The sequence below is a fragment of the Falco rusticolus genome, chromosome 18, assembly GCF_015220075.1.
Source record: "Falco rusticolus isolate bFalRus1 chromosome 18, bFalRus1.pri, whole genome shotgun sequence".
Classification (NCBI taxonomy): domain Eukaryota; kingdom Metazoa; phylum Chordata; class Aves; order Falconiformes; family Falconidae; genus Falco; species Falco rusticolus.
Window position 1 is genome coordinate 2,892,492 of NC_051204.1, and position 25,881 is coordinate 2,918,372.

The 25,881-nt window shown below is 60.0% G+C and overlaps 6 protein-coding genes across 6 annotated transcripts in view; 2 read left to right on the forward strand and 4 right to left on the reverse strand.

Annotated features, from left to right (window-relative positions):
• Positions 1-1,172, reverse strand: part of IFI35 (interferon induced protein 35) — a 1,831-nt gene extending 659 nt beyond the window's left edge. Inside the window, exons 1-4 of the mRNA XM_037411552.1 lie at positions 1,014-1,172; positions 841-933; positions 421-576; positions 3-110 (exon numbers count right to left, since the gene is read on the reverse strand). Coding sequence (XP_037267449.1) covers positions 3-110; positions 421-576; positions 841-933; positions 1,014-1,028 — 372 coding nt within the window. The 5' untranslated portion in view covers positions 1,029-1,172. The remainder of the gene's footprint in view (positions 1-2; positions 111-420; positions 577-840; positions 934-1,013) is intronic.
• A 556-nt stretch (positions 1,173-1,728) lies between these two features.
• Positions 1,729-4,017, reverse strand: RPL27 (ribosomal protein L27). Its single transcript, XM_037411085.1, has 5 exons — positions 3,906-4,017; positions 3,731-3,813; positions 3,405-3,574; positions 2,662-2,772; positions 1,729-1,818 (listed from the first exon to the last, which is right to left on the reverse strand). Exons 2-5 carry the CDS (start codon positions 3,809-3,811, stop codon positions 1,770-1,772), a joined length of 411 nt encoding a protein of 136 aa, XP_037266982.1. The 5' UTR covers positions 3,812-3,813; positions 3,906-4,017; the 3' UTR covers positions 1,729-1,769.
• A 926-nt stretch (positions 4,018-4,943) lies between these two features.
• On the reverse strand, positions 4,944-9,553 carry RUNDC1 (RUN domain containing 1). The gene is made up of 5 exons (XM_037411068.1): positions 9,155-9,553; positions 8,342-8,500; positions 7,868-8,066; positions 7,496-7,603; positions 4,944-6,519 (listed from the first exon to the last, which is right to left on the reverse strand). Exons 1-5 carry the CDS (start codon positions 9,482-9,484, stop codon positions 5,654-5,656), a joined length of 1,662 nt encoding a protein of 553 aa, XP_037266965.1. The 5' UTR covers positions 9,485-9,553; the 3' UTR covers positions 4,944-5,653.
• Positions 9,554-9,613: 60 nt separating this feature from the next.
• On the forward strand, positions 9,614-11,825 carry PTGES3L (prostaglandin E synthase 3 like). Its single transcript, XM_037411083.1, has 7 exons — positions 9,614-9,821; positions 10,079-10,192; positions 10,332-10,398; positions 10,724-10,822; positions 11,216-11,305; positions 11,411-11,464; positions 11,646-11,825. Exons 1-7 carry the CDS (start codon positions 9,814-9,816, stop codon positions 11,655-11,657), a joined length of 444 nt encoding a protein of 147 aa, XP_037266980.1. The 5' UTR covers positions 9,614-9,813; the 3' UTR covers positions 11,658-11,825.
• A 111-nt stretch (positions 11,826-11,936) lies between these two features.
• Positions 11,937-18,186, forward strand: LOC119158759 (alanyl-tRNA editing protein Aarsd1-like). The gene is made up of 13 exons (XM_037411074.1): positions 11,937-12,187; positions 12,257-12,379; positions 12,867-13,026; positions 13,501-13,558; positions 13,898-14,054; positions 14,145-14,261; positions 14,954-15,084; positions 15,262-15,328; positions 15,522-15,613; positions 16,094-16,148; positions 16,733-16,827; positions 16,993-17,124; positions 18,013-18,186. The coding sequence occupies exons 1-13, from the start codon at positions 12,149-12,151 to the stop codon at positions 18,056-18,058; spliced, it is 1,272 nt and encodes a 423-aa protein (XP_037266971.1). The 5' UTR covers positions 11,937-12,148; the 3' UTR covers positions 18,059-18,186.
• A 2,049-nt stretch (positions 18,187-20,235) lies between these two features.
• On the reverse strand, positions 20,236-24,399 carry G6PC1 (glucose-6-phosphatase catalytic subunit 1). Its single transcript, XM_037411082.1, has 5 exons — positions 24,111-24,399; positions 22,883-22,992; positions 22,158-22,266; positions 21,813-21,928; positions 20,236-21,413 (listed from the first exon to the last, which is right to left on the reverse strand). The coding sequence occupies exons 1-5, from the start codon at positions 24,338-24,340 to the stop codon at positions 20,902-20,904; spliced, it is 1,077 nt and encodes a 358-aa protein (XP_037266979.1). The 5' UTR covers positions 24,341-24,399; the 3' UTR covers positions 20,236-20,901.
• Positions 24,400-25,881: the final 1,482 nt, after the last annotated feature.

The window sequence follows — 25,881 nt, forward strand, 5'->3', positions numbered from 1 at the left end:
GCCAGATCCTCCCAGAGGACTCTCTTCCTCACTTCTTCCAGTTTCTTTTGCAACACCTGCTTCTCCTGCATCAGTCTGTTCTGCTCCTCCTTTGCTAAACAAATGCTCGCCTGGAAGGAAAGAAAGATGGGGCAGCAAGGGAAGCACTGGGGTGCGAGGGGCTGCAGCACGCTCCCCATTTTAAGCACAGCACTGTCTGTGGACACGGGCCCACCCACTCTTTTTCTGCTCTTGCCAGCCTGCAGCCCTGCCCTGGCTCCTCACGTTCAACGAGAGCCCTTCGGCACGGCCCCGATGTGACACCCTGTGGGACCTCCACCGGCTCCACAGCAACGTGGCCCCAGCACAGCGAGCTGAGGGATGCATCCCACCACCCACCACCCCCTTCCCAAGCCCATAACGAGTCCTCCGACCACCAACCTGGAGGGATCCCTCTTCATCTCTGTTTAAAGACATTTGTTGCTCAAAATTTTTACAAAGTTCTCCTTCTTTCCTCAGCTCCTGTGTCCTTCTCTCTACGCCTTCCTTGGCCATTTGTAGGTCCACATGTTCTTGCTCCAGAGCGCTGCAAAGTTCCTGTGGGAGACATGTGAGACCCTGCGGATGTCCCACCACCTCAGCAGCTCTCCAGTCTCAGCCTGGGAAGGAGGTGGGTGCGCCCAGCGTGGAGCCCCGGACCCCAGCGCGGGCTCTCTTAGCCATGGGACACCCCCTCGCCACCACTTCTAGCTCAAGAGTCCGAGAAAAAAATCAGAAAGCCAAGCTCACAGCCCAGGCTGGCTGGATCGCCGTGGGGATCCCCGGCCCGATCCCGGCCCGATCCTCCGCCCAGGGACTCACCTTGCAGCGCTCGATCTCCTGTCGGACTCGCTCGGGGGTCAGCTCCAGGCAGCTTCTCCCCACGCACCCGGGGGCGATCAGGTATATGAAGTCCTAAAGGCAGGAGGGGTCCTCAGCCGCGCTGTAGCGGCCCCGCGCCCCGGCCCGCCGCCCCCCGGGGCTCAGCCCCTCACCTCGTCCGGATCCATCCCGGCGGTGCTGGCGGCGGAACGACGGCGGCTTGGCTCAGCCCCGGGGAGCCCGGCCCGGCCGGTGGGAACCCTGGTGCCGTGGGACCCCGGTGCGCCCCGCACCTCCTCCCGCCCGTCGCTTTCACTTTCGTTTCCTCGGCCCGGCCCCGCCCCCCCCCCGCGGGCGGTGCTGACCCCAACCCGCGTTTCTCCGCCCGCTTCCCGCCGCAGCCCGGCCCCCCCCCCGCCGGGAAACGCCCCCCGCATCCCCACGGAGCCCACCCTCCCCCGGCCCCTGCGCGACACAACCCGCCGAGCAACGGAACACGTAACGGTCGCCGGAGGCCACCGCCGTTCAGCCAGAGACGAGGCACCTACCCCCATCTCTGCCCTCCCCCCCCTTCCCTCTCCCACCCCTCTGCCCTCTCCCCCCCCATCCCCCCCTTCCCCCCCCCAGTCCTCTCGCAGGGATGACCGCAATTTTGGGAATGGCAGATTCCCAGGAGGGGCAGGAGCAGCCTCAGTCACCCTCGTGCGAGGGCAGCTCAGGGATGTCTGGCCGCACAGCCCTCCACCGTCCCACCCCAGCCCCCCTGGTCCCACCCCAGCCCCCCTGGATGGTGACGGCCTTCCCAGCTCTTACAGACACACCAAGAAGAACACCCGCACCACAGAGAAAAAGGCCTAGGAAGGTTTTTTCCATACAACAAACCAAAACGGATTTTAATAAACATTTATTGATGCGACCTTGTTACACTTTTAGAATCGCAGCTTCTGGAAGAACCACTTATTCTTGCCTGTCTTGTATCTGGAAGAGGAACACATAGGTTAGAGAATGCTCCGTACCAACAGGCAACAGCACCAGCCCCACACCCTAGATGTCCTTGACTTCCCAGCCAGGCAGGATGCAGTGCCCTGCTCGCCCACAGGGAATTCACCTGGTCTCTTCAGCCCAGGCTGCCACTACAACTGCTTTACAGGTTTGAACTCCCGATGGAAGTGAACATCAGCTTCCAAATTCTCTGATGAAGCCACCTTGTGAAGGACACCTGCACTACAGTGGCTCCCAGCCCAAGAGCCCCACTAGACACCTTGTGCAGAGGGCAGCCACCGGGAGGTGCCTGCGATTGGCCTACGATCACGGGCAGGGTGCTCTGAAACAGCCAGCGCCCCGGGCTGCCCATGAGACACCCTGCGTCCCGCTGAGGCTGCACCACTTCTTCTGCTGAAGGAGCTTCTGAACAGAAAACTGACCAGAAGGACCGTTAACCCCAACGCTTCTAGGTAAAGCATCACCACTGCCCTGTCCCACTCAACCCAGTGACAGGCAGTGGATGAACTGGCAGCGTGATGCCAAGAGATCGTCATCTGGCACCTGAAAGGCCCCCGCTCGTGCCAGCAGGAGGCCACAGCATCGCCATAAACATCAGCCCACCTCTGCGGCTGTTGGTCAACTGCTCCCCATCTCAACCCACCGCTCCCCGAACAGACGGCTGCATAAACACGCACAGCAGGTGAGGAGAAATGCCCTCAACCACAAACATATCTGAGGAATTTGGGGCAGAAGCGTCCAACCCGGGACTCACCCAGGCTACAGCACAACTGCAACCGAGTCCTCTGACACCGCTGAAGAGACCAGCTTCCCACTCACCTTTCCTCAAATTTCACCTTGGCTTCACGTCTCGCTTTGCGTTTTAGAGCGGGGTCCCTGAACACGTCCTTGTTGACCACCGTCTTGTCCAGTGGAATATCGACAGAATACCTGGCCAGGAGAGCAGCCAGGTTCACAACAGTTGCGGTATGTGGCAGGGGGATGAAAATGAAGTGAGCAGCCCAAAGCTGCTGTCAAACACAGATGCTAGTGCCAGCGTAGGGGACTACAGTCCTTAAAGCCTTCTCAGCTCAGGAAATCACCAAACCAAAAGCATTCAAAGGCATTTAATGCAGTCTATAAAGGAAACAGCTACATGCATCACAAGGGACTGTACACAGTTCTATCCACTGTGCTGCATCTGGCCACCTGCACCAGCAGGAGCTCCCAGGAGATGGGATGAAATGTCACTGGCTTGCAGCAGCTCTACCAACACCCCAGAGCTTCGTGCTTGCCTCAAAGGATCATCCACGATCAAGAGCAAAGTGAGTGTAGCTAAAATAAGAGCCAGCTGCCTTATTTCAGTAGTTCATTAATATTTCCTGTCAGCCTCACACCCCCCAAGTCTGTTTTTGCAGGGTGTGCACCCCACGTTCCTCCAACCGCGTAATTACGATGCTTAGTGACTCCCAGTGTTCACTAGAGAGAACACACAAGAGCTACGACCGCTGAAGAGACGAGACTCCCCCAACCCCGGCAGCAACAGCCGCAGCCCTGCCAGCCGCACTCCTGCGGCCACTCACCGGGTCGGCATCAGGTGGTTGTAGTTGTAAACCTTGACGAAGGACTTGATCTTGGACCTCTTTGCGATCTTCTTCTTGCCCATGGCAGCTGTCACCTTCCGCGGGTACCGGTCGATGCCTGCCACCAAGGCGTGGCTGTACGGCCGGTCCGAAGTGCCATCATCGATGTTCTGAAACACAGCGACCGCAGGCGGCCATGGCACCGCGGAGCCCCGCCAGCAGCCCCGCCGGGGCGGCCGCTCCCCAGAGAGCCCGCGGCAGCGCTCCGGGCCCTCGCCCACCCCGCGGCACCGCCGGCAGGAGCGGCCGGGCCCGCCCGCGCTCACCTTCACGATGACGGCCTTGCGCCCCGAGTAGCGGCCGGCCAGCACCAGCACCACCTTCCCCGGCTTCATGAACTTGCCCATCTCTGCGGGACACAGCACGCCGCGGTCACAGCCCGGCCCCCGGCCGCCCCCGGCCCGCGGATGGCGGCGGATCCCTCACCGGCCCCGCACTCACCGAGGATCCAGCGGCGATGGCGCCCAGGCCGGAAGAGGACGCAGCCGCCTCACCCCGACCTTTCACCCCGACCTTTCACCCCGTGTCACCGCCGTCACTTCCGCTCCGCCGCGACGAGCCGGGCGCGCATGCGCGGGGCCACACCGCCGGTGCCGGCGAACGGGCCGCAGTACCCGGTGTCCGCCCCCCGCGCCCTCGGCCCCGCTCCTGGCCCCTCCCGTTCCCGGTGCCCCCAAATCCCTGCCTCACCCCCCACCCCCGCCTCCGCTTCTCACCGCCCTGATTTCGGTGTCCCCCCATCCCGGTACCCCCCCCCCCCCCAATTCTCACCGCCCTGATCACCATGTCGCCCCCATCCCGGCGCCTCCTGCCCCACTCCTGGGGTGCTCCCGGTGCCCCCCAACCCCAGCCCCCCCCCCCCCGATTCTTACAGCCCTGATCCCAGTGTCATCCCCTCCCATCCCGGTGCCTCCCAATCCCACCCCCTCCCCCCGATTCTTACAGCCCCGGTGCCCCCCCAATCCCAACACCCCACCCACCCCCCCCTCCACGCCGATATCCCCGCCCCCCCCTCCCCCCCCCCCCGGTTCTTACAGCCCTGATCCCAGTGTGTCCCCCAGCACCCCCCCCCAAACCCTGCATCCCCCCACCCCAGTACCCCTCCCTGATTCTTACAGCCCTGCTCCCAGTGTCCCACACCATCCCGGTGCCCCCCAAACCCTGCATCCCCCCATCCCGGTTCCCCCCCCACATTCTCACAGTCCTGATCCCAGTGTCCCCCCCCACTCCCAGCCCCCCTACCCCAATCCCCACCGCCACCCCCCCGACTCCCAGTGCTGTGGCAAGGTAGGCCCCACGGGGAGTGGGTGCCTGACCACCCACCGCAGCACAAAGCCAGGCCCTGTTCTGGCAGGAATTACAGAAAATGTAAAGCCCGATCCCGGGATTCCGAGCCCGGCGACCCAGCACGTGCGGCACAAAGGCCAGCAGCGTACACACATTCAAACACGGTTACTGGAGATGGGTCTCCCCCCACAGACACTTGCTAAAGCGATTTAATGAATCCCCTAGAAAACACGGGGCCGTTGGCACACTGACCACTGCACAAACGCTTCAAAAAAGGAGCTCGGGGACCGTCAGAGGAAGCTCCCAGTGCCAGCCCCTCACCGGCAGCCTGAAGAACGGGGCCACTTCTGCGGCCTGCGGAGCCACCACGGAGCACAGCCCCCCATGCCTGCAGCTCAACGTGTCTTCCTCATCCATACAGCAGGCAGGGAAGTCATTTGCCATGAGGCAACCAAACACCTGCCGGCCTGCCTGGCCTTCCTGGGAGAGGTGTCTCCGAGGGGCATCTTTTAGAGCACAAACTTTGAGAACCAAGTGTGCAGATGGGGCACAGGAGCCAGGCTGCGCATTCCAAGGGGCTTTATCGCTCTGTGGCCAGCCCCCTACCACGCTCAGGCAGCCAGCCCCACGCACCGCACGCTTGCAGGCACCTGCTCACCAGCGCAGCCACTTCCGAGCTGCACAAAAGGGGGCAGGGTGAGGTGCTGTACAGCATGTGGCCTCCAGCAGCTTTGCAGCAGCAGCCTTGTCAAACACAGATTTCCAGCATCAAGACACCGTGAGATTTCCCTAAAAGCAAATACCAGTTTCAAAGAGCTGAACTTAGTCTTAAAAAAGCCAGGCTTCTTGAGCCCAACAGCTGCCTACTTGTGGAAAACCGGATGACCTACAACAAAAATACATCAAAAAGCGTCTTTGATGTTTTTCAGCTGCCGGACAGCCAGGTCAACCGGGAGGTTGAATTTCAAGTTGCTGAGGCGACTGAGAACATTGAGCGCGCTCTCAAAGCCTGTGTTTGCCATGTAGCTCCATGGCTGGTAGTGGGACTGTACCAGAGCTCCAGATTTGCAGATCAGATTGACCCAGGAGACCAGGCGCTGCTCGTTCAGCGCCATACACACCAGAGCTTTCAGTTCAGAGTCTGCACTGCGCTTGAAGGGGTCATGTTCCGTCAGGACAGTGTGAATCGCTGTCAGCAGGCTCTGCTTGGGGGTAACGGCCACTCCTCCCGTCACAGGCAAGGCAAAGGACTGGGAGAGCTTGTGAGCCGGGGATTCTACAAAGGCTTGTCCATTCTTAGCATTGTAGTACTTCACAAAGAGCTCCCAGGGGTGCATGGTCTGCGGCGATGAGGTGAACGCAGGAATCAAGCACGCAATGGGTGCCAAGACCAGGCTCATTCCTTGAGAAGAGGCATAGAGCCCGTGAGCCATCAGGTCCCGCAAAGCTATGGTCAACTCCTTCCGCACAGCTAGAGTCAGCTCATCTCTGCCTCCTAAGGGAACGTCCTGCAGGTCGGAGGAACTGATAACGTGGTCTTCCTGCTGGTGTTTCAGAGCCAGCTGCCTCACCCGCTCTACTGACAACTCCAGTTTCTTAATTAAGGGGGAATAGTCCTTGTTGGCTTGGTCCTTCTGCCAGAGGGTCCGAGGAATCTGATCAGTAGCACAACCAAACTGACTGACAGCAAATATTTGTAGCACGGCCAGCATGCGACGCATGAGGTGCAGGCCTGTCTCTCGCATCTTTCTGGCATCTTCTGGGTTCACTGATCAGGTTAGAAAAGAATAAAAAAAATCTCATTAAGGAATCACCAGCTCTGGTCTTTCATATACACAAAGGGAGCACAAATGCCTGCTTCTCCTCCTTGGGAGCTTTTGTCACTAGAACTGATGCTACTTTTTCTAGTTTCAAAGCGCTGAAGCCAACCAGAAAAGCAAACATTTGCATATCTTGTTCTCGACAATCGGGTCATCTTACAGAGAAGAAACCCTACAACAGCTTTGCTAGTGGGCATGTACACAGTGAGGAAAGATCATTCTTTAGACACGACGATATCACACCGGTAATCAAGAGATATCAAAACCTTTGCTGAAGGAGATCACTGCTTACTTTTAAGAAGCGTCTTGTCTCAGCAGGCTAACATATACTGCTTATTCCTGAAGCCATTATTAAATTCAATTTTTAAGAGCAGCCACACCAGCTAAGACCCAAATTTCATCCCTGACTAGCAGCAGATGCCTCAGATTACAAAAAGCAAAGGTATTGTAGTATTTCCTCTAGTATACTATTCTAGCTCCAATAAATTCACGTGATAAGTAGACAAGTCTCAAATTATAAAGAACACTGGATCCATCCAGCTCCCTGTACCTGCTCACAGAGCTAAGTCTTCAAACAGCATTAATTACAGTGCGGCCCAACAGCGTGTACAAGACAAGGCTGCTCAGCCTGTCTGCATTTTGCACTAAGCATCACAAGTCCCTTACTATTCCTGATCCCTGCTGAGGACCAATCCCACCCTCTATGCCCAGGCTCAGGTTCTGTGATTACACTCATGATCCCACAGAGGAAGGGTAAAGGAACTGGACACAGGGCTTGTGTCAGTCAGAGCAGGAAAGCAGAAAATCCAGCTGCCAGGAAAAAGCAAAGCAGCCTAGTGTGACTGGATGCTGGTTTGTGCTTGCCAAACCCCAAGTGTGTGGCAGCGGGAGCAGTGTGGAAGCTCTGAGCCAAGCAGCGCCCACCTCTGTTTCCAGAAGGCCGTGTATTTGGTTTGCAGGAACCACCACCATCTTTTCTGCCTGCACATTCACAGTGTCCATCTTCCACCTTACCCGAGCTTCCAACTTCATCTAAAACAAGAGTTTCACACTGTTATTTCACACTTGTGAATTTAAGCTGTGTATCCCAAGTATTAAGGTCAATATTTATCAGACCTCTCTGTGCTCTTTTTGTCAAGTCTCTCGTTCTCCCCACCATCACTTCAGCGAGATTTGTACTTCCCTGTGAGCCAGAAACTCTTCCTGCATCCTCTGACACCTGTCCCCCCTCCTCATGACTTTTTTCAGGGAGTTACAAAGCAATTCAATCTGCTCATCTAAAAATTCAGCACTGACCCTGGATGAAGTTGATGAACATTTCGAGGTCCCTTATCTGTGTCTTCAGTTGTTCCACCAGCTGTTCCTTCACCCTGGCTGGATTAACGATCTGTGCTATGGCAGCATCCACACGCTGCCGCAATTCCTCTGGTGAGAGCGTTGCAATATCTTCACTTAAGTCCATGTCCAGCTTCTTTATCAACTCATTTATAATCATCTGCAACACACAAGTTAGTAGCATGATCTCACCATGTGGTGCTGCTGCCCGTGAGCTTCAAAATACTCCTTTACCCATCCGTTACCCTGGAAACAGGCCACCTTTGCTGCACATCGAAAAGTGCAAGAGAAGACATGGGACAGGTTTACACGCGCAGACAAACTACTAATACTCTACTGCAGCTGCTGGCGAGACATAAGGACTAACTCCTACCGTCTGCAAGAGGCTCTCACAGATATTAAGAAATACAGCCAGAAGGGTTTTGTGAGCCTTACCCGTTGTCTTTCCATAACCACAGACTGTGGCAGGGAATCATAGCTGCCCTCTTGGTAAGCAAATGTCTCCAGGTCATCCAGCTGTGTCTTCAGCTGCAGGATCAGCTCTCTCTGTTTCTCCTTCTGCACCTCAATTTGCTCCCGCTTCTCTTGCTCACTCTGGAAAAAAAATACCAGTAAATAAAATTGAAGACTTATTGTCATAATAAAGCCCCAGAGAACAGGATCACAGTATGAGGAACATTTCCTTCAGCTCATGCACTAACTAGCCAACACTGCAGGCCAGTCCAGGAAAGAGACGTGCCTGCGCATCAGGGAGAGGCACCAGCTGCTTCGCCTCACCTGACAAAGGAGGCGCCTCCCCAGACCTGCTGCACCCAAACCCCGTCTCACCAGGCCAGGGCTCAGGAAGCACCGTTGCACGTTGCCAACCAAAGCGTACGTTATCACGGATCCTCTGAGTCAGCACCGTATCGCGGAGCAGAGCAGTGACACACAAGGCAGGGCTTTAACGCCCGTCCCCGCAGGCTGGCTCCCAGCCACCGAGGCCACACACGGCACGGCAGCCCAGCTTTGTGCGAGCTCCCACGGAGGCAGCCGGGGCCTCTGGGCAGCGTGGGGCTGGTCACCTCAGCCGCCACGCTCCCTCCATGCCTCCCCACAGCCAACGGGCTCACAGCCACCGCTACCGGCCAGCAGCTGGGTGGGACGCACACAGCGGTCCCGGGGCTGCCACCGCCGTTATCCGAAAGGAGACGGGACTCCCGTCAGGGGGCCCAGGCCTGGCCTGGTGGCGGCGCCCCCCGCACTCACCGGGGCACCCCCTAGGCCGGGCGCTAGCGGTGCGGGGCAGCCGCGGAAGGCGAAGTCCTCCAGGTCGCGGAGCAGGCGCTGCTGCTCGGCCGGGCCGGCCCGGGCCACCTGCCGCAGCCGGAACTGCACCTGCGCGAAGTGCGAAGCCAGCGCCAGCAGCGCCCCGTGCAGCCGCCGCCGCTCAGCCCGCAACCGCGGCACCGACTGCGGCGACCCGCCCGCCGCCGCCTCCTCGTCCTCCTCCTCCTCCTCGGCCGTCACCGCCGCCGACACGGCGCCCACCGGCGCCCAGCGCTCCCCCGGGCCCAGCGGGCCGCCCTCCGCCTCCATGACCGCCGCTACCGGCGCCGCCACCGCCACACCGGCGCCATCTTGCTGCCGCGGGGCGGGGCCTGGCGGGGGCGGGGCCTGGCGGCGGGGGGGCGGGGCCTGCGTGGCGCCAGGGCGCCCCCCCGCGGCCCAGCGGGGCCTGGCGGTCCCGGGGGGTGCCGGGGGTCCCGCGGGGCCCCGGGGTTGCGGTCCGGGGCGGGGCGCTGGGCTGGCGAGTGGGCCGCGAGGTGACCGCGACCGGCCCGGCCCGACCGCCCCCCCCGCCCACGCTGCCACCCCCCGCTGACGCCCCCCGGCCCAAAATAGCGCGGGGCGGAGCCGGCACCGCCATGGCGAGGTGAGTGCGGCGGGACAGGACTGGACGGGGCAGGCAGTGCCCGGGGGGTCGCTCCGTCGTGGCCCGGGGGCTAAGGCACCGGCAGGCAGGACCCTCCAGCGCGGGGCGGCGCGGGGAGCGAGGGCAGGCCGGCCTGCAGGGCTGGGGAGGGCCGGGAGGGGGGCCCGGCCAGCCCACTCCCCGCGGGCAGGGCACCCCCGGGGGACAGGGACCCGGCGGGGGGCGGCGGAGGCACCCCCGGCCCGCTCTCTGCACAGGCAGCCCGCCAAGACGCTGTGGTACGACCGCCCGCGCTACGTCTACCTGGAGTTCTGCGTGGAGGACAGCAGGGACGTCCAGGTCGTCATCGAGGAGCAGCGGCTGGTCTTCAGGTGGGCTGCCACCACCCTGCCCGGCGGGGCCGAGGGCCCCCCACCCGGCTGGCTCGCGGGGCTGGAGGGACCCCATCAGAGCCGGCTGCGCGTGGCCTCGGCCCCCTCCTAAGCCAGGCTGTTGGCGGTGTTTTGGCAGTTGCAAGAATGCAGACGGCGTGGAGTTCTACAATGAGATCGACCTGTATGCCAGGGTCAACTCCAAGGTGAGCCTTACCCCAGCAAACTGCTCGCCGACAGCCTGCGTCAGGCTCGGAGCTAAACCCAGCCTGTGCGGGGCTGAGCAGCACCGCTTGGCGTTGAATCCTGCCCGTTTCCCGAGAGCCTGAGTGGGGTGAACACCAGCCTGGGAGCCCTGGGCCTGAGCCCGGCGCTCACCGTGCTGCCTTGGGCCAAAACCAACCTGCCTCCCTGCTTCTGTGTCTCTCATGGCCTGCACGTGGCTGAGCTTTAATCCTGTGTGTGTCTGCAGTGGATTACAGAGAGGAGTCTGGCAGACGCTGAGGTGAGACACACCTGATCTCTTGTCAGGACTCACGGGAGAAGCGCTCTGACCGCTCCATCACGTGCTTTATGAGGAAGTGGAAGGAGAAAGTGGCCTGGCCACGCATCACCAAGGAGAACATCAAGGTGCGTGTGGCACAACAGCCAGGACCAGCCTCAGCACATGTCCTGTCCTCACACAGCACCTCGCAGCCCCCGGGGAGCAACCTACCCCCGGGACAGACACCAGGGACCCCAGCAGAGCTTCCAAATAGCCCAACATCACGATTACCGCCATTCCATAGGCCTCTGCCCTCCAGGAAGGATGTGGCTCCCCTTTACCTTAACACACGCAGGGCCAGGGCCAGCACCGGCTGGCGAAGGGACACGCTCCCCTTTCTGCCCTTCCCCAGCCCCCTCGCCTGCGTGGGAGCAGCCTGCGCTCGCCCCACAGAGCAACCCCTGGGCTGCGAGGATGTGGGTGGGTGCTGCGGCCCCGCCGTGCCGCTCCCTCCCTCAGGAGATGCTCTCTGCCCACAGCCGGCCTGGCTCTCCGTGGACTTTGACAACTGGCGAGACTGGGAAGGGGACGAGGAGGTGGAGAGGGCCATGATGGAGCAGTACGCAGAGGTGAGCTGGGCCGCAGGCCTCGGGGTCCTGGGGTGTGTGGGCGGGTGCTCGGGATGGGGGGAGCCGGGCACCTGGAATCGCCACAGCCGGCTGTTCCCCATCCAGCTCCTGGAGAAGGTGACGGACAAAGGCCCCCCACCAGCCATGGATGACCTGGATGTAAGTACGGCCTGCGGGCTGCTTCCCCCGAGCCTCCGGCTCCCGCTTGTCCCGGGACACCGGCAGCAGCTCCAGCTGCTCTGCTTGGGCTGCCGGTCCCGGGGGGGCCCGGCCGGTCCCTGCTGCCGTGGCCGGGGGCTGGCCAGCCCCTTCCCCAGCACCTCGCCCTTCCCTCCCGCAGGACGAGCTCTGAAGCCCGGGCCCCCGAGGACACCGCGGAGGCCTCCCGGTGCACCGGCAGCACGCGCTTCCGGGGGCCGCCCCAGCAGCTCCCCGCCGGGCCGTGACCCAGCCGGTCTCCGGTCTCCTGTGCCCGTTACCCGCGCGGGGCACGGGGCAATAAACGTGAGCTGCCACCGCAGCCTGTTGTCTGCTTGGGCCGCCGCCGCGTCAGTCACTGGGGAGCCGTCCCCCCCACCGGCACCGGGTGCTCCTCCGCTCCCCGCCAGCCCCGTGTCACTCCGCGGTGGCCGTTCCGCTACCCGGCCCCGTGTCCCTTCTCGGCCGCCGTACCGGTTACCCAGCCCCGTGTCCCTCCTCGGCCGCCGTACCGGTTACCCAGCCCCGTGTCCCTCCGCTATCCGCTATCCAGCCCCGTGTCCTTCCGCGTCCGCCTTCCCGCTACCCGGCCCCGTGTTCCTCCGCGGTCACCGCCGGCCCCGTGTGTCCCCCCCGGCCATCGCCATGGTGTTCCAGTGCCAGCGGGACAGCTGGGCCCGACAGGTAGCGGCGGGGCAGGCGGGGGGGTAGGGGGCGCCCGGGCCTCCCCTCACAGCTCCGCGTCTCTTGCAGTTCGCCACCCGGGTGGTGTCGTGCCGGGCGGCGGAGCTGCGGCCCGAGGGCGGCGGGGAGCCGGTGCGCGGTTTCCAGGTGGTGCTGGAGGACACCATCCTCTTCCCCGAGGGCGGCGGGCAGGTGCGGGCCGGGCCGGGCGGGGAGTTGGGGGCCGGGGCTGGGTGGGGGACAGACGTGGCCAGATGGGGGGGGGCGGAGCTGGGGGCCGGGAGCCGGAGCTGGGGGCCGGGGTCCGGAGCTGGGGGCCGGGGTCGGGGGCCGGAGCTGGGAGCTGGGCCGAGGCCGGGGGCTGGGGGCTGGAGCTGGGGGCTGGGGTCGGGGGCCGGGGCCAAGCTGGTGCTGGGCTGGGGGCTGGGCCGGGGGCTGGGGCTGGATGGGGGCAGACATGGCCAGGTGGGGGGGCCGGGCGGGGGGCAGGTACGGCCAGGTGGGGGGCGCCGGGGCTGGGGGCCGGGGTCGGGCCAGGCTGGGGGCTGGGGCCGGGTGGGGGCCAGACATGGCCACAATGGGGGCGGGGGGGGGGCTGGGCTGGGCTGGGGCTGGGGGACAGGTATGGCCAGGTGGGGGCAGGGGCCAGGCCAGCGGCACTGACCCCCTGTGTCCGCAGCCGGATGACCGCGGCCTCATCGGCGAGGTGCCGGTTCTGCGTGTGACCCGGCATGGCGCCGAGGCCGTCCACTTCGTGCAGACGGCGCTGGAGCCGGGCGCTGAGGTGCTGCTGTCGCTGGACTGGGAGCGCCGCTTCGACCACATGCAGCAGCACTCAGGTACGTGCCCTGGCCTGACCGAGGGGTGTCCGGTGGCTGGCGGGGCCGCGGAGCCTCACCTGGCTTCACCCAGGCAGGGGGCATTCAGTGCCCAGCTGTCCCCACCCAGGTCCTGGCAGGGGGCACCCCACAGCTCTGTGTGACCAGTCCATCCCCGGGGCCACTGAGGAGGGCAGGTGGCTCCCCTGCGGGCTCTCCTGGACTTGTGAACAATCCCGCTGCAAACAGGGGATGTTCAACCTGCTTCGAAGTCTTCAGCGTGCGCCGTGGGGCTCTCGGGATCTCAGGGCCCACGGGGTGATGGCCACTTCTTCTGTCTGCTCCTAAGCAGCAGCACAAGCCCCACAGCGCCAAGCGCACAGCTGGGCATTTGCAAATGGTGTGGGGAACATCAGCAGAAAAAATACGGTCTGACTGAAAATCATTTCTTGTATGCGGTGGTGCTCAAAGCTGTTGCTTGCACGTCTCTTCCAGGACAGCATCTCATCACTGCCGTCGCCGAACAGATGTTTGGATTCAAAACGACTTCATGGTGAGGGGAAAGGCTCCCTTAGACCCCGGTCTTACCTTGCTTGGCACGTGCCACCGTGCTGGGCCGCAGGGAGCTGAGCATTGATAAATCAAAACCAGTTTGTCCTTGGACGTTTCCCTTGAGCTCAGAGGGCCTGGGAGAGGTGACTGAACTGGAGGACGCTCTGTCTTGTCCTCCTCCAGATGTTTGGTGTGCATCTGGTGTGCTGTAAATAGCAGGGAGAAGAGGGAAGTATGTTTTTAGTTGCCACGTTCCCAGCAGTGGGATGGCATGCAGTGCTGCACAGTGGGACCTTCCACTGCTCTTAGCTACAGCAGCAGATGTTCTTCATTGGTGCAGGGAGCTGGGCCGTCAGCGAAGTGTCATTGAGCTGGACACCCCCTCCATGACAGCAGAGCAAATAGAGACCCTGGAGAGGAGCGTGAATGAGAAAATCCGGGAGAGGGTGCCGGTGGTGGTGAGGGAACTGGCTGCAGATGACCCTGAAATTGAAACAGTGAGTGGTGGGGAGAGAACTGACGGTATCCACGGGACCAAAATAACTGCGGCGTGGATGTCACCTTGTTTGCCATTGTCCTTTTGCTAGGTGAGAAGCCGTGGTTTGCCCGATGACCACGTGGGGCCAGTGCGAGTTGTTGACATTGAAGGCATCGACTCCAACATGTGCTGTGGGACCCACGTCTCCAACCTGAGTGACTTGCAGGTGAGGGGCTGCAGCTGAGCTGCCGTCGAGGGCCTCGTTCCACACATTCAGACCTAGCACAGCGGGAGTCCCCGAGTTCCACGGTCTGCTGGAAATTGTCCCGATGGTAAAGGGAGTGGTGGAAGCCCCGTGCTGGGTGAGCCCCCGCAGGACTGCACACAGGTTGGCAGGCTTTGTCCGGTCAGCCAGGCTCATTTTTTTGTTAACAGAACTCGGCCCTTGGCTGTAGCAGTGATGTTTTCTGAACTGTCCGTGCCTCTGCAGAGGGCTCGTGGTATCTCTGCAGTATGGCGGTGCATTGCTGGGTGGCTAGCCATTTGTTCCCTCTGCTTAAATCACTGATATTTTGAGTGTCACGAATGAGATATCCTCTCTGCAGAGAGGTGGAGATAAAATTCTAGAGCCACCTTTAAGTGTTCCTGTCTTTTCAGTCATTTGTTGGAGCCTGTATCCCGGCAGAGGCATCCAAATGCACTGCAGAGTGCAGCGTGTGACTAGCAAATTGTATTAATTCCACTATATCACCATCCTTTGTTTTTTGTGTGTTGACCTTATGGTTGATTTTAATCGGTTTATTTTCACTGTCAGAGAGTCAATATACACGACAAGGCATAGCCTAGTAGGAACTGGCCACCTCTGTGAGTATAAGTGAAATACTGTTCTTTTCTGACAGGGGTGATTTTCTTTTTAAGGTTATTAAACTCCTTGGCACAGAAAAAGGGAAAAAGAACAAAACCAACTTGGTTTTCCTGACAGGAAACAGAGTGCTGAAGTCAATCGAACAAAGTCACAGCACTGAGAAGGCTCTAACCTCACTGCTCAAGTAATACCCTTTCCACTTTTGTTATTTCATCTTTATTGTTCCTTCTGACAAATATCACATAAGCCTCAGAGTACAACTACACGGTGCTTTTTGTGATGATACCTGTGTTTGCTCCTTTAAGAAATCCTTTCTTTGTCCTTTAGAGTAGGGATTCAAGTTCGCCTTGTGTTCTTTCAGAAACGGACCAGGTGAGCACATAGAGGCTGTGAAGAGACTGCAGAGTTCTGTGAAACTGCTTCAGAAGGTATGAGGATGGCTCAGAAAAGCAGGTTGTGCTGCTTCCTGTAGACGTGAGCTTTAGTCGTGATAACTGGGAATTGAATCGTAGGCATCTGTTTTTGTGGAAATGGTGAAAACTGCTCCGATCTCTGGGAACACTGTGTTCACAGTGACTTCTCCATCTGCAGCACAGTTTATTTGCTTTTTTTTTTTTTCAGAATAACTTGAACCTGCTTAGAGATATTGCTGTTTTGATAGCCCGGGACTTCAAGAGCAAACCTGTTCGAAGTCAGCTGTTTGTGTTACACAGGTATGGGAGAGTTCAGGGAAAAGGGTAAAACAGTATCTTGCACCTTTTATGGCAGTTCTCTCCGACACCTATTCAGGCTTGTTTCTCAAGGAAGAATACAGACAAGGTGAATAGAACTGCCTCAGCCTGCTGGAAGGTTGTGTGATGAAAGTTCATTTATTGTGTAAATAAAATTCAGTCACTGAATTCTCCTGGTTGTATAGCTAAACGGTCTTATCTGGTTTCTCTTTGCCCTTGAAATTTTTAAACAAAACCGAGGAGCTCTGTTTTTTAAAGATAAACACTTAAATAATTCCTAATATGTCCACAGGAATGCACAGAGAGGATTTAGATATATAGAAAAAACCCTAATCCCCATCCTAACAGCAAGAGGCCAAAACACAAGGCTTGATCAGGCCTTTGGTTTCTGGTTGATATTTTGGTCTCTAGTGGGGTTTTTTTGCTTTTTTTCTGAAGTGCTTTTTTTACCCACCCATACAGGAAAGAGGGTGACTCTGAATTTATGAACATCATCGCTAATGAGATTGGGACAGAGGTGAGTCACTGATGAAGGCTGACCTGGCACCACTGGCTTTTTCCTTCAAGCTGTAGCCCAGGCGGGCACTGGCCAGGCTTCTGTTTGTACCGTAGTCACAAGCTACAGGTCCGTTTCCTTTCAGAAGTTAGTGAGGTGATTGTCCCCAGCAGCCTCGGTCTGCAGGGGAATCCTCGACAGCCAAGAGATGCAGCAGTGAAAATTCGGAGCCCTGGGGAAGAGCCTGTCCCCCCGAGAGCTGTACAGAACCTCTTTGGATGTGGACGGGATAGGATAGGACAGCTGTTTTAAAACAGAATATTTTAGTTGGAAGGGACCTACAACAATCATCTAGCCCAACTGCCAGCGTTTAACTGGGGATACCCCAGTACCTGTTCTGTCCCCCGCAACATATGATTGAACGTGAAAGGTTCAAAAGCCCCCCTTTCCTTTTACTTTCTTCAAGTTGAGTCTCTGTCTTGGTAATGCACACAAACTGCTGAATTGTTGGCATGCTTGGGGTCCTGTGGCCAGGGTCTCTGTCCTCTTCCCAGACCAGGGGGGCAGTGGTTATTCCACAGCAGGACCCTTCTCTCTGTCCACAGGAGACCCTGCTGTTCCTGACTGTGGGAGATGAAAAAGAAGCAGGACTCTTTCTTCTAGCTGGACCTGTTGAAGCAGTTGAGAATTTAGGTCCCAGGTAATGCGTTCTATGGTTTCTTTAAAATTAGTAGGAATGCTAATGTTGCAGACTAAGCAGCTGAGCAGTATAATTAGGGCACGGATCCTTGTTTGGGTCTGGAGCAGGTTAGGCTGGGCAGCTCTCTTCTCTGCGAGTGGCCTTCAGCCCGTACTGTTGCTGCAGGGTGGCAGAGCTGCTGGGAGGCAAAGGAGCTGGGAAGCGAGGCCGCTTTCAGGGCAAGGCGACCAAGATGAGTCGGCGAGGAGAAGTGCAAGCTCTGCTCCAGGAATTTGTCAGCCACCGAAGCCCTGAAGCGTAAGGAACAATTCTCGAAGTCTTCCCTGCTTTGCATAAGCTCCACCACCTTCTCTCCCAGAGAATAAAGACATTAAACCCAGGAGCTGGTGTGCATATGCTCTGTGTGAGCTGATTTGGTGCTCGTGGAAAACTGGGGGAGGGCGTCTGCCATCCAGGCTTTGCTGCAAGGCATCTTTCATTTCTTCAGACAAATGGTACACAGTCTTAAGTGATTAAAAGTAGTCATTATTTAACTACTTTGTAGGCTTCCTAAAACGAAGAGCGGGGCCCTCCTGTTTGCAGTACATTGTGGCTTTTTACTTTGTACCAGTTGCTGAGGAATAATTGCTTTGTGAGCACATCAGACTTACAAGCTGGATGACCTTAAAAAAATCAGAACAGTGGTATGAAGCAGAGAGTTTGAGTATGGTATTTGCCAACAATCGCAGGGAAAATGAATCAGGCTTTTGCTGCTGGAATTTTGTAGGGAGAAGAAGGGATGAAATCAGGCAGGAATGGGAGGGATGCTCAGATTAGTAAATCCCCCTTAAAAGACCAAACTAAGAAGCTCACCGGTTATAGCTGCCTACAGAACTGGGAGGCAAGATGACAAGATGTTACCAAGCCTGTGAGCAAGGAAGGAAGAGGGCACCAAAGGCCAAGGCTCCATGAGCCCTTTCTTAAAAAAAAAAGGACCTGACATTTTTTTTTCCTGGCTATTGGGAAATCTGCGGATGCAGGAGGTCTGAGGGTGTGTGTGCTGATGCCACTGTCACGGCTCCTCGCTGCTGCCCAGCGTGCAGGGTCGCTGCTGAGCTCTGGGCTCAGTGGTCGCTGTGGCCCCAGCTGCAGCGCTGCCGGGAGCAGCTGGCGGGTAACACCGGCTTTGTCACTGCGGTCCCACAGCTCCACTGCGGTACCATCGAATATGTTGCTGCAAAAGGGAATCTGATCCGTTTCCAGTTGGCCTGGCAGAACCATGTTGACACACACCCGCTCACTCTGCATGGATAGAAGCAGCCACCCGGTGCCTTGGTTTGCAGGCAGACAGAAAACCCTATTAAAGTTGTTTGAGCTGCACGTTGGGCGTTTCTTGTAGGTATGTGCTCGAACATTTCCTTCAGTTCTGTCACTGTGAGTTTGAGCTGTCATTACCGTTCTCTTCTCCCCAGCAGTGGCCTCTGCCTCTGCAAGAATATCTCATGTTCAGTTGTTTTCCACGGTAAGAAATGCCCCTACAGAAAAGCAGCAACCTGGCCTGAGCATTGCTCTGAGCAAGTTGGGACCGTCAGTGACGGGTGGCATACAGCTGACACACCGCTTGCTATGCTAGTCCTCAAACTGTGGCGTTGTCCAAGCCCGTGCCTACGGCTCCTGAGCGTCCCCTTCGAACAGCAGCTGTTCCTGGAGTCCCCCAAGTAGAATCTGCAGCTTTCTGTGCACAGGGGCCCGGGCACCAGGCTGTGCTGGTGGTGCCTTGTCTTCACCGCACCCAGGGTGGCATCTTCCCGATCCTACTCCCGGCCTTCCAGCACGCTGTACCTGGCCTTCGCTGTGGGGTAGCTGGCAGAGGAACCGAGCCCGCAGCTGTCCTCCAGCAGGTCACCCCCGGTCTCATCTCCCGTCCCCACTGCAGCTGCCTTGGTTCCCCTCTTCCCCTCCAGCTCCCACCACACGAACAGGACGTGAGTTCAGAAGTCTCCGGCAACCAAACTCATTTCTGAGGGAGTATCGTCGCTAACGCTCAGCGAAAGGGGGCTGTTCCCCACCCGGTGCCTCGGCCCGGAGGGGGGCAAGCTTTCTGCAGGCTCGGCCAAGCGCAGCAAAGGGCGCAGCAAAGGGCGCAGCCCTGGATCATCAGCTGGGGTAGGGCAGCTGGACCGGAGAGCGGGCGCTCCTTCGGCTGGCATCCTTCCCCTTGCTGGGGTGCACTTGTTACCCGTCTGTTTTTGAACATCAGGACTTTCTCCAGCTAATGCAGGTGTAAACTCCCCGTGGATCAGGGTGAGCTACCCCCCAGTGTTTCGTCAGCTTGTCCGTTCTGCCAGGCTGGGTCCTGCAGCTGATGCAATCTCGGCTGCAGAGACTGAAGGGCGCTGTGGAGCCACAGTGTGAAAAAGCACCACAGGTAATTTGGGATTTTTTCCCACTTTCTTGCTAGAAAATGACAGGTTCATTCCAGGTGTTGTTAATAAACAGAAATAGAAAGGAAACCTCTGCCCTAAGGAGATTTATCTGTCACGAACACAGAGGCTGGCAGTAGCCCCAGCACGCAGGGTGTCCACACGCAGCTAACGCGGATGCTGTTCCCTCCATCGGCTCTGGTTGCCCCGTACTGATCCTTCCTGGTCGGGATAAGCACTGGGCCGAGCCTGGCCGCTCCCAGCTGGAGTAAACTGGGGGGGATGTGTGTGTGCTGATCTGGGTAACCTTTCTACAGAGGCTGAGCTCCGTACCGAGCGAGAGCCGCAGCACGTTTTGCCGTGGGAGGTGTTTTAGTGTGGATGGGTGTTAGCGTGGGGTTCTGCTGACGTGCCCTTTGGTCAGAGGGAAGGTGCCCTCCCACCTGACAGCTCTCGCTGTTTCGGTGCCAGGGGGCTCCCACCAGGCGCTGATGGCCCATCCATCCATGGCAAGACAACGGATGCTGGGCACCATCTCCCAAAGGCGCTGCAGGACCTGGGCAGGGGAGGTGGCACGTCCTGGGTGCCACAGCAAAGAGCACTGGTGATGCTTATCGCGAGGTATGGGCTAAATGCTGCAGGAACTGGTGTTTTGGGGGAGATGCCGTGCATGCACACGGGCAGTCTGGCCGGGAGAAAGTATCTGAGGTGACAGGAGTGTGTCTCCTGGCACAGGGTGCACCCAGAGACCCTGGATGAATGGTGCAAAAAGCAGCTTGTCCCCACCCCGCTGTGCTGGCTGCGTTTGCACCCAAGGGTGAAAGGCAACAAGGAGCAGGGAGCCTGGCGCTGCCTTTCCCGGCGGTTTGGCTGAGCCTGGCAGGTGATGGTAGGAGCAGGGCACCAGGAGAGACGTCCTTCCTCCAACGCCAGCAGCAGCCCCTGTGCCGGGGAGCCGATCCCCCATCCTGCCTCACCGGCCACCAACATCTCTGAACTCACCAGCTAAACACACCTTCAGCTTTAATAAAATCCCCCTGTTTACAGACACCCGTATGTATGTGTGTGTATGGATACACATTATTTCTGTATACACACACATGCATACGTGTACCCCATGCTGCTCACGCAGCAGTGAATCCCCGACACCTCGGGGCTGGGGGGGCTCCCGCAAGCCGGCACTTTATCTCCAGATCACGGTGTCTGCTTGTTCCTGTAACAGCTGCCTTACCAGCAGACCCTGAGCACCCATGGGTGAGCACCCTGCTCCCGGTGGAGCCGTCCCCAGCCCTGCAGTGTGGAGGTGACACGTCCCCATCAGCTGCAGGGGAGCACAGGGTCTTCCTGCTGCTGCTGCTGGGTCCCGGGCTGATGACCCCCACCCGTGGGCATGGGAAGGGCAGCAGGAGAGCCCTGGGAGTGTGGGGCTCACCGTGCCATCAGCTGGCCACAGACCGCCCGAGCCTACGGCACGACTGGCATTGCGGGTCCGTGCTGCAGGAGCCAGCCGGCAGCGCCGCCAGCCCAGCCTTCGTGGTCCGCTCCTGGTGTGGAGTCACCCCGTGCAGGTCTAGTGGGGTGGCTGGGGTGCACCCATGGTCTGTTGGGTGCCCCCAAGCCTGGAGCCGGGGCGGCCACCTGCCTGGGCATGCCGTTACCTGCGGGGACACCCCTAGACACCCTTCTTGTGCTGCACGGCCAGGAGCTGCGAGATGCAGTAGGGGATGAGGCCGACGGTGGCCAGTGGCACGGCTGCGCTCTTGCAGAAGGAGAGGATGTAGAAGAGCAGCTGCATGTGGGAGGGTGGCTTGAAGGCATCGAAGAGGTGTAGGACCAGGAGGGAGGCGGCGATGCAGCCCAGGCGGAAGGGCAGCTGCTGGCCCTGCTTCCCCCGGCAGCTCTCCAGGTACATGTGGGAGTTGAGGGCCAGCCCCAGCCCAAAGAGGATGCCCAGGTTACGGAGGAGGCTGGCAAAGGGGGTGGTGTCGATGTGGACCCACTCGGGGTGGGTGCACCACCTCTGCGCCTTCTCCAGAGTCCAGAGCAGGTCCACGCCGAGCACCCGCAGCAGCAGGTAGAAGCCCAGGGCGAAGCTGAAGAGGAAGAAGGTGATGCCCAGGTACTGGCGGAGGCTGGCGTGGTAGATGTAGCGGATGTGCTGGAAGGTCTTGGCCACGGCCATCCCTGCCAGTAAAGAAGGGGGAGAGGAGGCGGCGCTGAACAGCGAGCCATCGCCTGCCATGGGGCGGTGGAGCTGAGCGGGTCCCGCAGCCCTGGGCACTTTGGTGGGGAGCATGTGCCAGGGGCTACCCAGGTGCTTCCACATGGTGCTGACTGCCCCGACGGCCACCGCTGTGCCCCTTGGCTGGCTCCCTCGCCTGGTGACGACCCTTTCACACCCCAAGCCTGCCCTGCCTGTGCCCCTCAGAGCCCAGCAGCAGCCCCCCGCACCCTGCCCGTCCCCCTGGGACTCGTGTCTCAACCAGGGCAGGGACAAAGCCGTGCTCTGGCAGGCATCCAGTGCTGCTGGTGTTGCGGTCCAGCACTGCCGTGGGGAAGGGGACAGGGGTACAATATACTCACCTGAGATGACCCCCGCGATGACCTGATGGGGGAAGTGGGCAGCAATGAAGACCCGGGACAGGCAGACACAGACCTGAACTGCCCAGAACCCCGTCCAAAGCACCGTCCACAGCACCCTGCGAGGGGCAGGCGGCCACATCAGTGCCAGAGCTGGCTCATGTTGTCTGGGGTACCACCGTCATGTACCCCCAGCAGTGCCTGGCCACCTGCCGAGCCCACCCTCACGCACAGCCCACCCAGGGGGACCCATCCCAGCTCTCTGTCCACAGCCTTGTGCCTCGCCGGGCTCGGCTGCGCGCCCATTGGCTCTGGAGCAGCCTCTGCCCAGGATGGCGCACGGCTTACCAGTATTTGAGTGTCCTCGACTGCTTCTTCCCCATGGCAGTGGAGAGGAGGGCTGTCACCATGACATAGTACACGCCTGCTGCGCCCATGGCGTGGCCAGAGGGGCTCCCTGGGCCAGAAGAGAGCCCCAGGTGAGACCCCGTTGCAGAGCAGGCTGCGTCCGAGGGCTCCCAGGCAGCAGCCCCAACACCAGGGGCTGCAGCACCAGCTGGCATGGCACCCAGCACCCGTCCCCAGCGCAGGCAAGGCTGGAGCAGGGCACAGCATGGCAGGGGCACTGTGGGAGCATCGTTCCGGCTCCGTGGCCTGTCTGCCAGGCGAGGCTGGGCAGAGGGCACCGACCGTGCCTGACGGCTGACGCTGAGCGCGCCGGGGATGCCTGCAGCCCTTCCCTGGCTCCCACGGAGAGCCACGGGCAAAGTACAGGCAAAGTCGCTCCACTTCCCCATGGAGCAGCTGCTCGCGTTCGGGGTCAGAGCACAGAGCACAGCCCCGGCACGGGCCAAGGCAGTGGCTGAGCACCGGCAGGGGCTTGTGCTGAACCGCCACGTCTGTGCCGAGGGTCAAGGTCTGCAGGCACGGCCGGCGGCCCCAGGAGCATGGTGGGGCCCAACGCCGCGGCTGTGGCCGTGCCAGCGCACCCCCCCTCCCTGTGGGGACAGACCCGGAGTGGGGAGCTGCACGTGCAGGTCCCCCTGGGCAAACGCCAGGGCTGGGGTCCCTACCGGGGCCGGTCTCGCAGGTGAGTGGGAACTGCTGGATCTCTGGGGCAGAGGTGTTGCTGTAATAGTCGGTCTCGTGGACCCACCAGTACGGTCTCTCCCCAAAGAGGATCCTGAAAAGAAAGGAGAAAGGGAGCTGTAGGGGTCCTGGGCACCAGAGCAGGTGGGCACAGCTGTGGTTTCAGCTCTGGCCTGGGAGGTGGGAGAGGCAAAGGACCCATGAGCGGTCCAGGGCATCCCAACAGGCACAGCATCCAGCTGGTCACTCGGTCCTGACAGCTGACGCTGTGGGTCTGTGTCCCCATCCCCGGCCCCTGGAGGGGAAGAGTAAGAACTTGCTGGGGGCAAGTCAGCACACTGGGAAAGAGGAGCAGTGTCCGCTCGCTCTTTTTCAGGCCAAGAGCAACTGTGTCGTGGTGGCAACAGAGGCAGAGGCCACCGGTCCCTGTCACACGTGCAGGCAGCATGGGCATCCCAAGGGATTTGAGCTGCGGGGCAGGCACAGAGCCAGCACCCTCCCCCCGCCCCACACTGCTGGGTGCTGCCACAGGGACGTGGGACACAGCCTGTGCAGGGGGGGCACACTCAGCCCCCGGCCCCTGGGATGCTGAAATGCAGCTGCAGGGATGGCACCGCGCTGTGCCACAGCCCACTGCCCGCGGGGGCGGCACCCACAGCTGCCTGCTGACACCGAACCCTGCCAGGGTGGATCAGCGCCGCGGTACTGGCGCTGCCGACGAAGCTGTCCCATGCCCAGAGCAGTGGCTGGGTCCCTTGCACGCTCCCCACCATGGCTCCCTTTGCATCAGCGATACCAGCGTTACCAGCCGTGGAAAGGATGGAGATATCCGCATCTTGGCTTACCCATGGGAAACACTCAGGAAACTACCTGGAGGAGCTCCAAGTCCTGATGCCACATATCAGAGCCGTGCCAGGCTGCCTCCATGCCCTGCCCCCATCCGCCCCCCATGGCAAGGGGCTCTATGCAGCCCCCAAACAGAACTGCAGCCCCAGCTGACGGCGAAGGGGTCTGTTTGCAGGAGGCTCTATCCTCCTGCCTGGTTTCTTGGAAACACGGCTCGGGAAGGCGCAACCAGTGCCACCGCCAAGCTGGGGGCCAGACTCTGCTCTTTGTCTTACACCAGTGTCAAGGCTGAAAGCGCACATCTGGTCCGCGTTAGTCCAGCTGTGCCAACACGCCCGGAGGGAGCCGTGGCACAGGGCCACTCACCACTTGAAGACGAGATTGAGCCAGTCACCGATCACGGCCACCCAGATCAGCCTGATGCCCACCAGCTCGCTGAGGTGGAACCAGATAGGGAAGAGGACGAAGAAAGCATTCCTGAGGTCGGCGGCGAAGGAGATGAAGAGGAACCAGTCCTGGGAGCCCTGGAAGCGCTCCTGCAGCCAGCGCGTTGCCTGGATGCCCGTGTCGTGCAGGTGGTTCATGGTGGTCTCCATCCTCCTCGGTGGCCGCGGCCCCTCGGTGCCGCTCGGGCTGTCCCGCGCGCCTCTGCGCTGCCAGGGTTTTATACTCTGCAGGGTCTTGTTTGCCGCGGGCAGGTCGCTTGTCCCAGCGCTGATCTTTGGACCCCAAACCACTTTTGCCAAAGGTGCATCACCCGGGGGTTGTTACAAACATGTTTGGAACAACTTACGTAAAAGGGAAAAACAGGCTTTGAGGGGGGAGCTGAGCGTGGGGTGCTCGGGCACCAGCGCCTTAACCCTTCCCTGCACCGTGTCCACACGTGGGGGGATCCTGCAGCCCGATCCTGCCCGGTACAACAGTTCGGCTGCTCCTGCAGAACCAGCGTTTGCTCCGTTACCAGGGAGGCGAACAGCACCGCGCTGCCGTGGCCCGGAGCGGTGATGGTGACGCTTCTCCCATCCCTCTGCCATCACCCCAGGCACCACCGCAGCATCGCAGGGATGCGCAGGAACATAGACTGGGTGGTGTGTGGAGTGGAGGGTGCCTGCCCACCGCCCCAACCTCAGCTGAAACCTCCAGCCGGTGAAAGCACCTAGCTGCCATGACGTTTGCCAGGCTGATTTAACCAGGACTCTGCATAACTGGAAAATTTCCAAGTCACTTCTGGAGCTCCCCGCAGCCTCAGAGAGTGAGGCTCCGGGGAGCTCCTGGCTGCCAGAGATGTTTTTCTGATGTCTGGTGTGGGGTTAAAGGACCTTTGTAAATAAGGTCCCCAGCCAGGGAAGGCATTCCTCCCAGCACAGCTCCCCCACATTAACTCCTTCCTGCACAGAACTGCCCCATCAAACCCTGGCTGTGGGGACTTGGCCAAACACACTACTGGTCCCATAGTGCCGGATCCCTGCAGGCAGCCTTTCCCCCCGGCCACGCTGTGCTGTCGCTGGCAGCAGTGCTGGCACCACGGCTTTACCGTCCTGGTCCTCTTGGGATGGTAGCAGGGAATGAGTAATGTGGGGAGTTGTTCCCAGGAGCCTGAGGACACAGGGTCAGCCTGGCAAGAGAAATCACCTTCCCCAGCCCTGGCTGTGCATCCTGCTGGTGCACGGACACGCAACCCCATGGCAGCGGCACGGGGTGCCCAGCCACTGCCTACCACAGCAAAACGGGCAGCTGCCCGTTGGTGGGGGAACAGGCAACAAGGCGTTAATGATTAGCAGCCAGTGAAAATGCATCACTTATCTCCCTCCTCCTCGAGAAAGTTCAGGTCAAGATCCTTGAACCGCTACCCTGTGAGTGCACCATGGCGCTGAGCAGGCAGAGCTCACATCCAGCGCTGCAGCAGGCAGCCCCCTGCCCTCTTGCCCTGCGATGGGGAGCCACGGGGTCTAACATGCAAAAACATTGCGATGCTTCGATCCTTCCTCCCCGGGGTACAGGCACCAGGCTGAGGAATCAGGATCATGTGTGCAAACGGGGGTGCTCTGAAGGAGGATGGATGAGCAGCGCTGTGCCCCTGGCGGGGGCTGCCAGGGCAGACCTTCGGTCATGGACCAGCAATGTCCATGCTCTGCCG

Bases quoted from the DNA above. Each gene is read 5' to 3' on its own strand.
- G6PC1 (XM_037411082.1), bottom strand. From the start codon at position 24,340: ATGGAGACCACCATGAACCACCTGCACGACACGGGCATCCAGGCAACG. The intron at 22,993-24,110 runs GTGAGTGGCCCT...CTTTCTTTTCAG, and splicing joins CTCAATCTCGTCTTCAAGTG to GATCCTCTTTGGGGAGAGAC. The intron at 21,929-22,157 runs GTAAGCCGTGCG...TGCCCCTCGCAG, and splicing joins TCGAGGACACTCAAATACTG to GGTGCTGTGGACGGTGCTTT.
- RPL27 (XM_037411085.1), bottom strand. From the start codon at position 3,811: ATGGGCAAGTTCATGAAGCCGGGGAAGGTGGTGCTGGTGCTGGCCGGC. The intron at 3,575-3,730 runs GTGAGCGCGGGC...GCTGTGTTTCAG, and splicing joins GCAAGGCCGTCATCGTGAAG to AACATCGATGATGGCACTTC. The intron at 2,773-3,404 runs GTGAGTGGCCGC...TCTCCTGGCCAG, and splicing joins AACCACCTGATGCCGACCCG to GTATTCTGTCGATATTCCAC.
- LOC119158759 (XM_037411074.1), top strand. From the start codon at position 12,149: ATGGTGTTCCAGTGCCAGCGGGACAGCTGGGCCCGACAG. The intron at 16,149-16,732 runs GTGAGTCACTGA...CTCTGTCCACAG, and splicing joins CTAATGAGATTGGGACAGAG to GAGACCCTGCTGTTCCTGAC. The intron at 16,828-16,992 runs GTAATGCGTTCT...CTGTTGCTGCAG, and splicing joins GTTGAGAATTTAGGTCCCAG to GGTGGCAGAGCTGCTGGGAG.
- RUNDC1 (XM_037411068.1), bottom strand. From the start codon at position 9,484: ATGGAGGCGGAGGGCGGCCCGCTGGGCCCGGGGGAGCGCTGGGCGCCG. The intron at 8,501-9,154 runs GTGAGTGCGGGG...TTTTTTTTCCAG, and splicing joins CCGGCCTAGGGGGTGCCCCG to AGTGAGCAAGAGAAGCGGGA. The intron at 6,520-7,495 runs GTGGGCGCTGCT...TAACCTGATCAG, and splicing joins ACGGCCTTCTGGAAACAGAG to TGAACCCAGAAGATGCCAGA.
- PTGES3L (XM_037411083.1), top strand. The intron at 10,193-10,331 runs GTGGGCTGCCAC...GTGTTTTGGCAG, and splicing joins GAGCAGCGGCTGGTCTTCAG to TTGCAAGAATGCAGACGGCG. The intron at 10,823-11,215 runs GTGCGTGTGGCA...CTCTGCCCACAG, and splicing joins TCACCAAGGAGAACATCAAG to CCGGCCTGGCTCTCCGTGGA.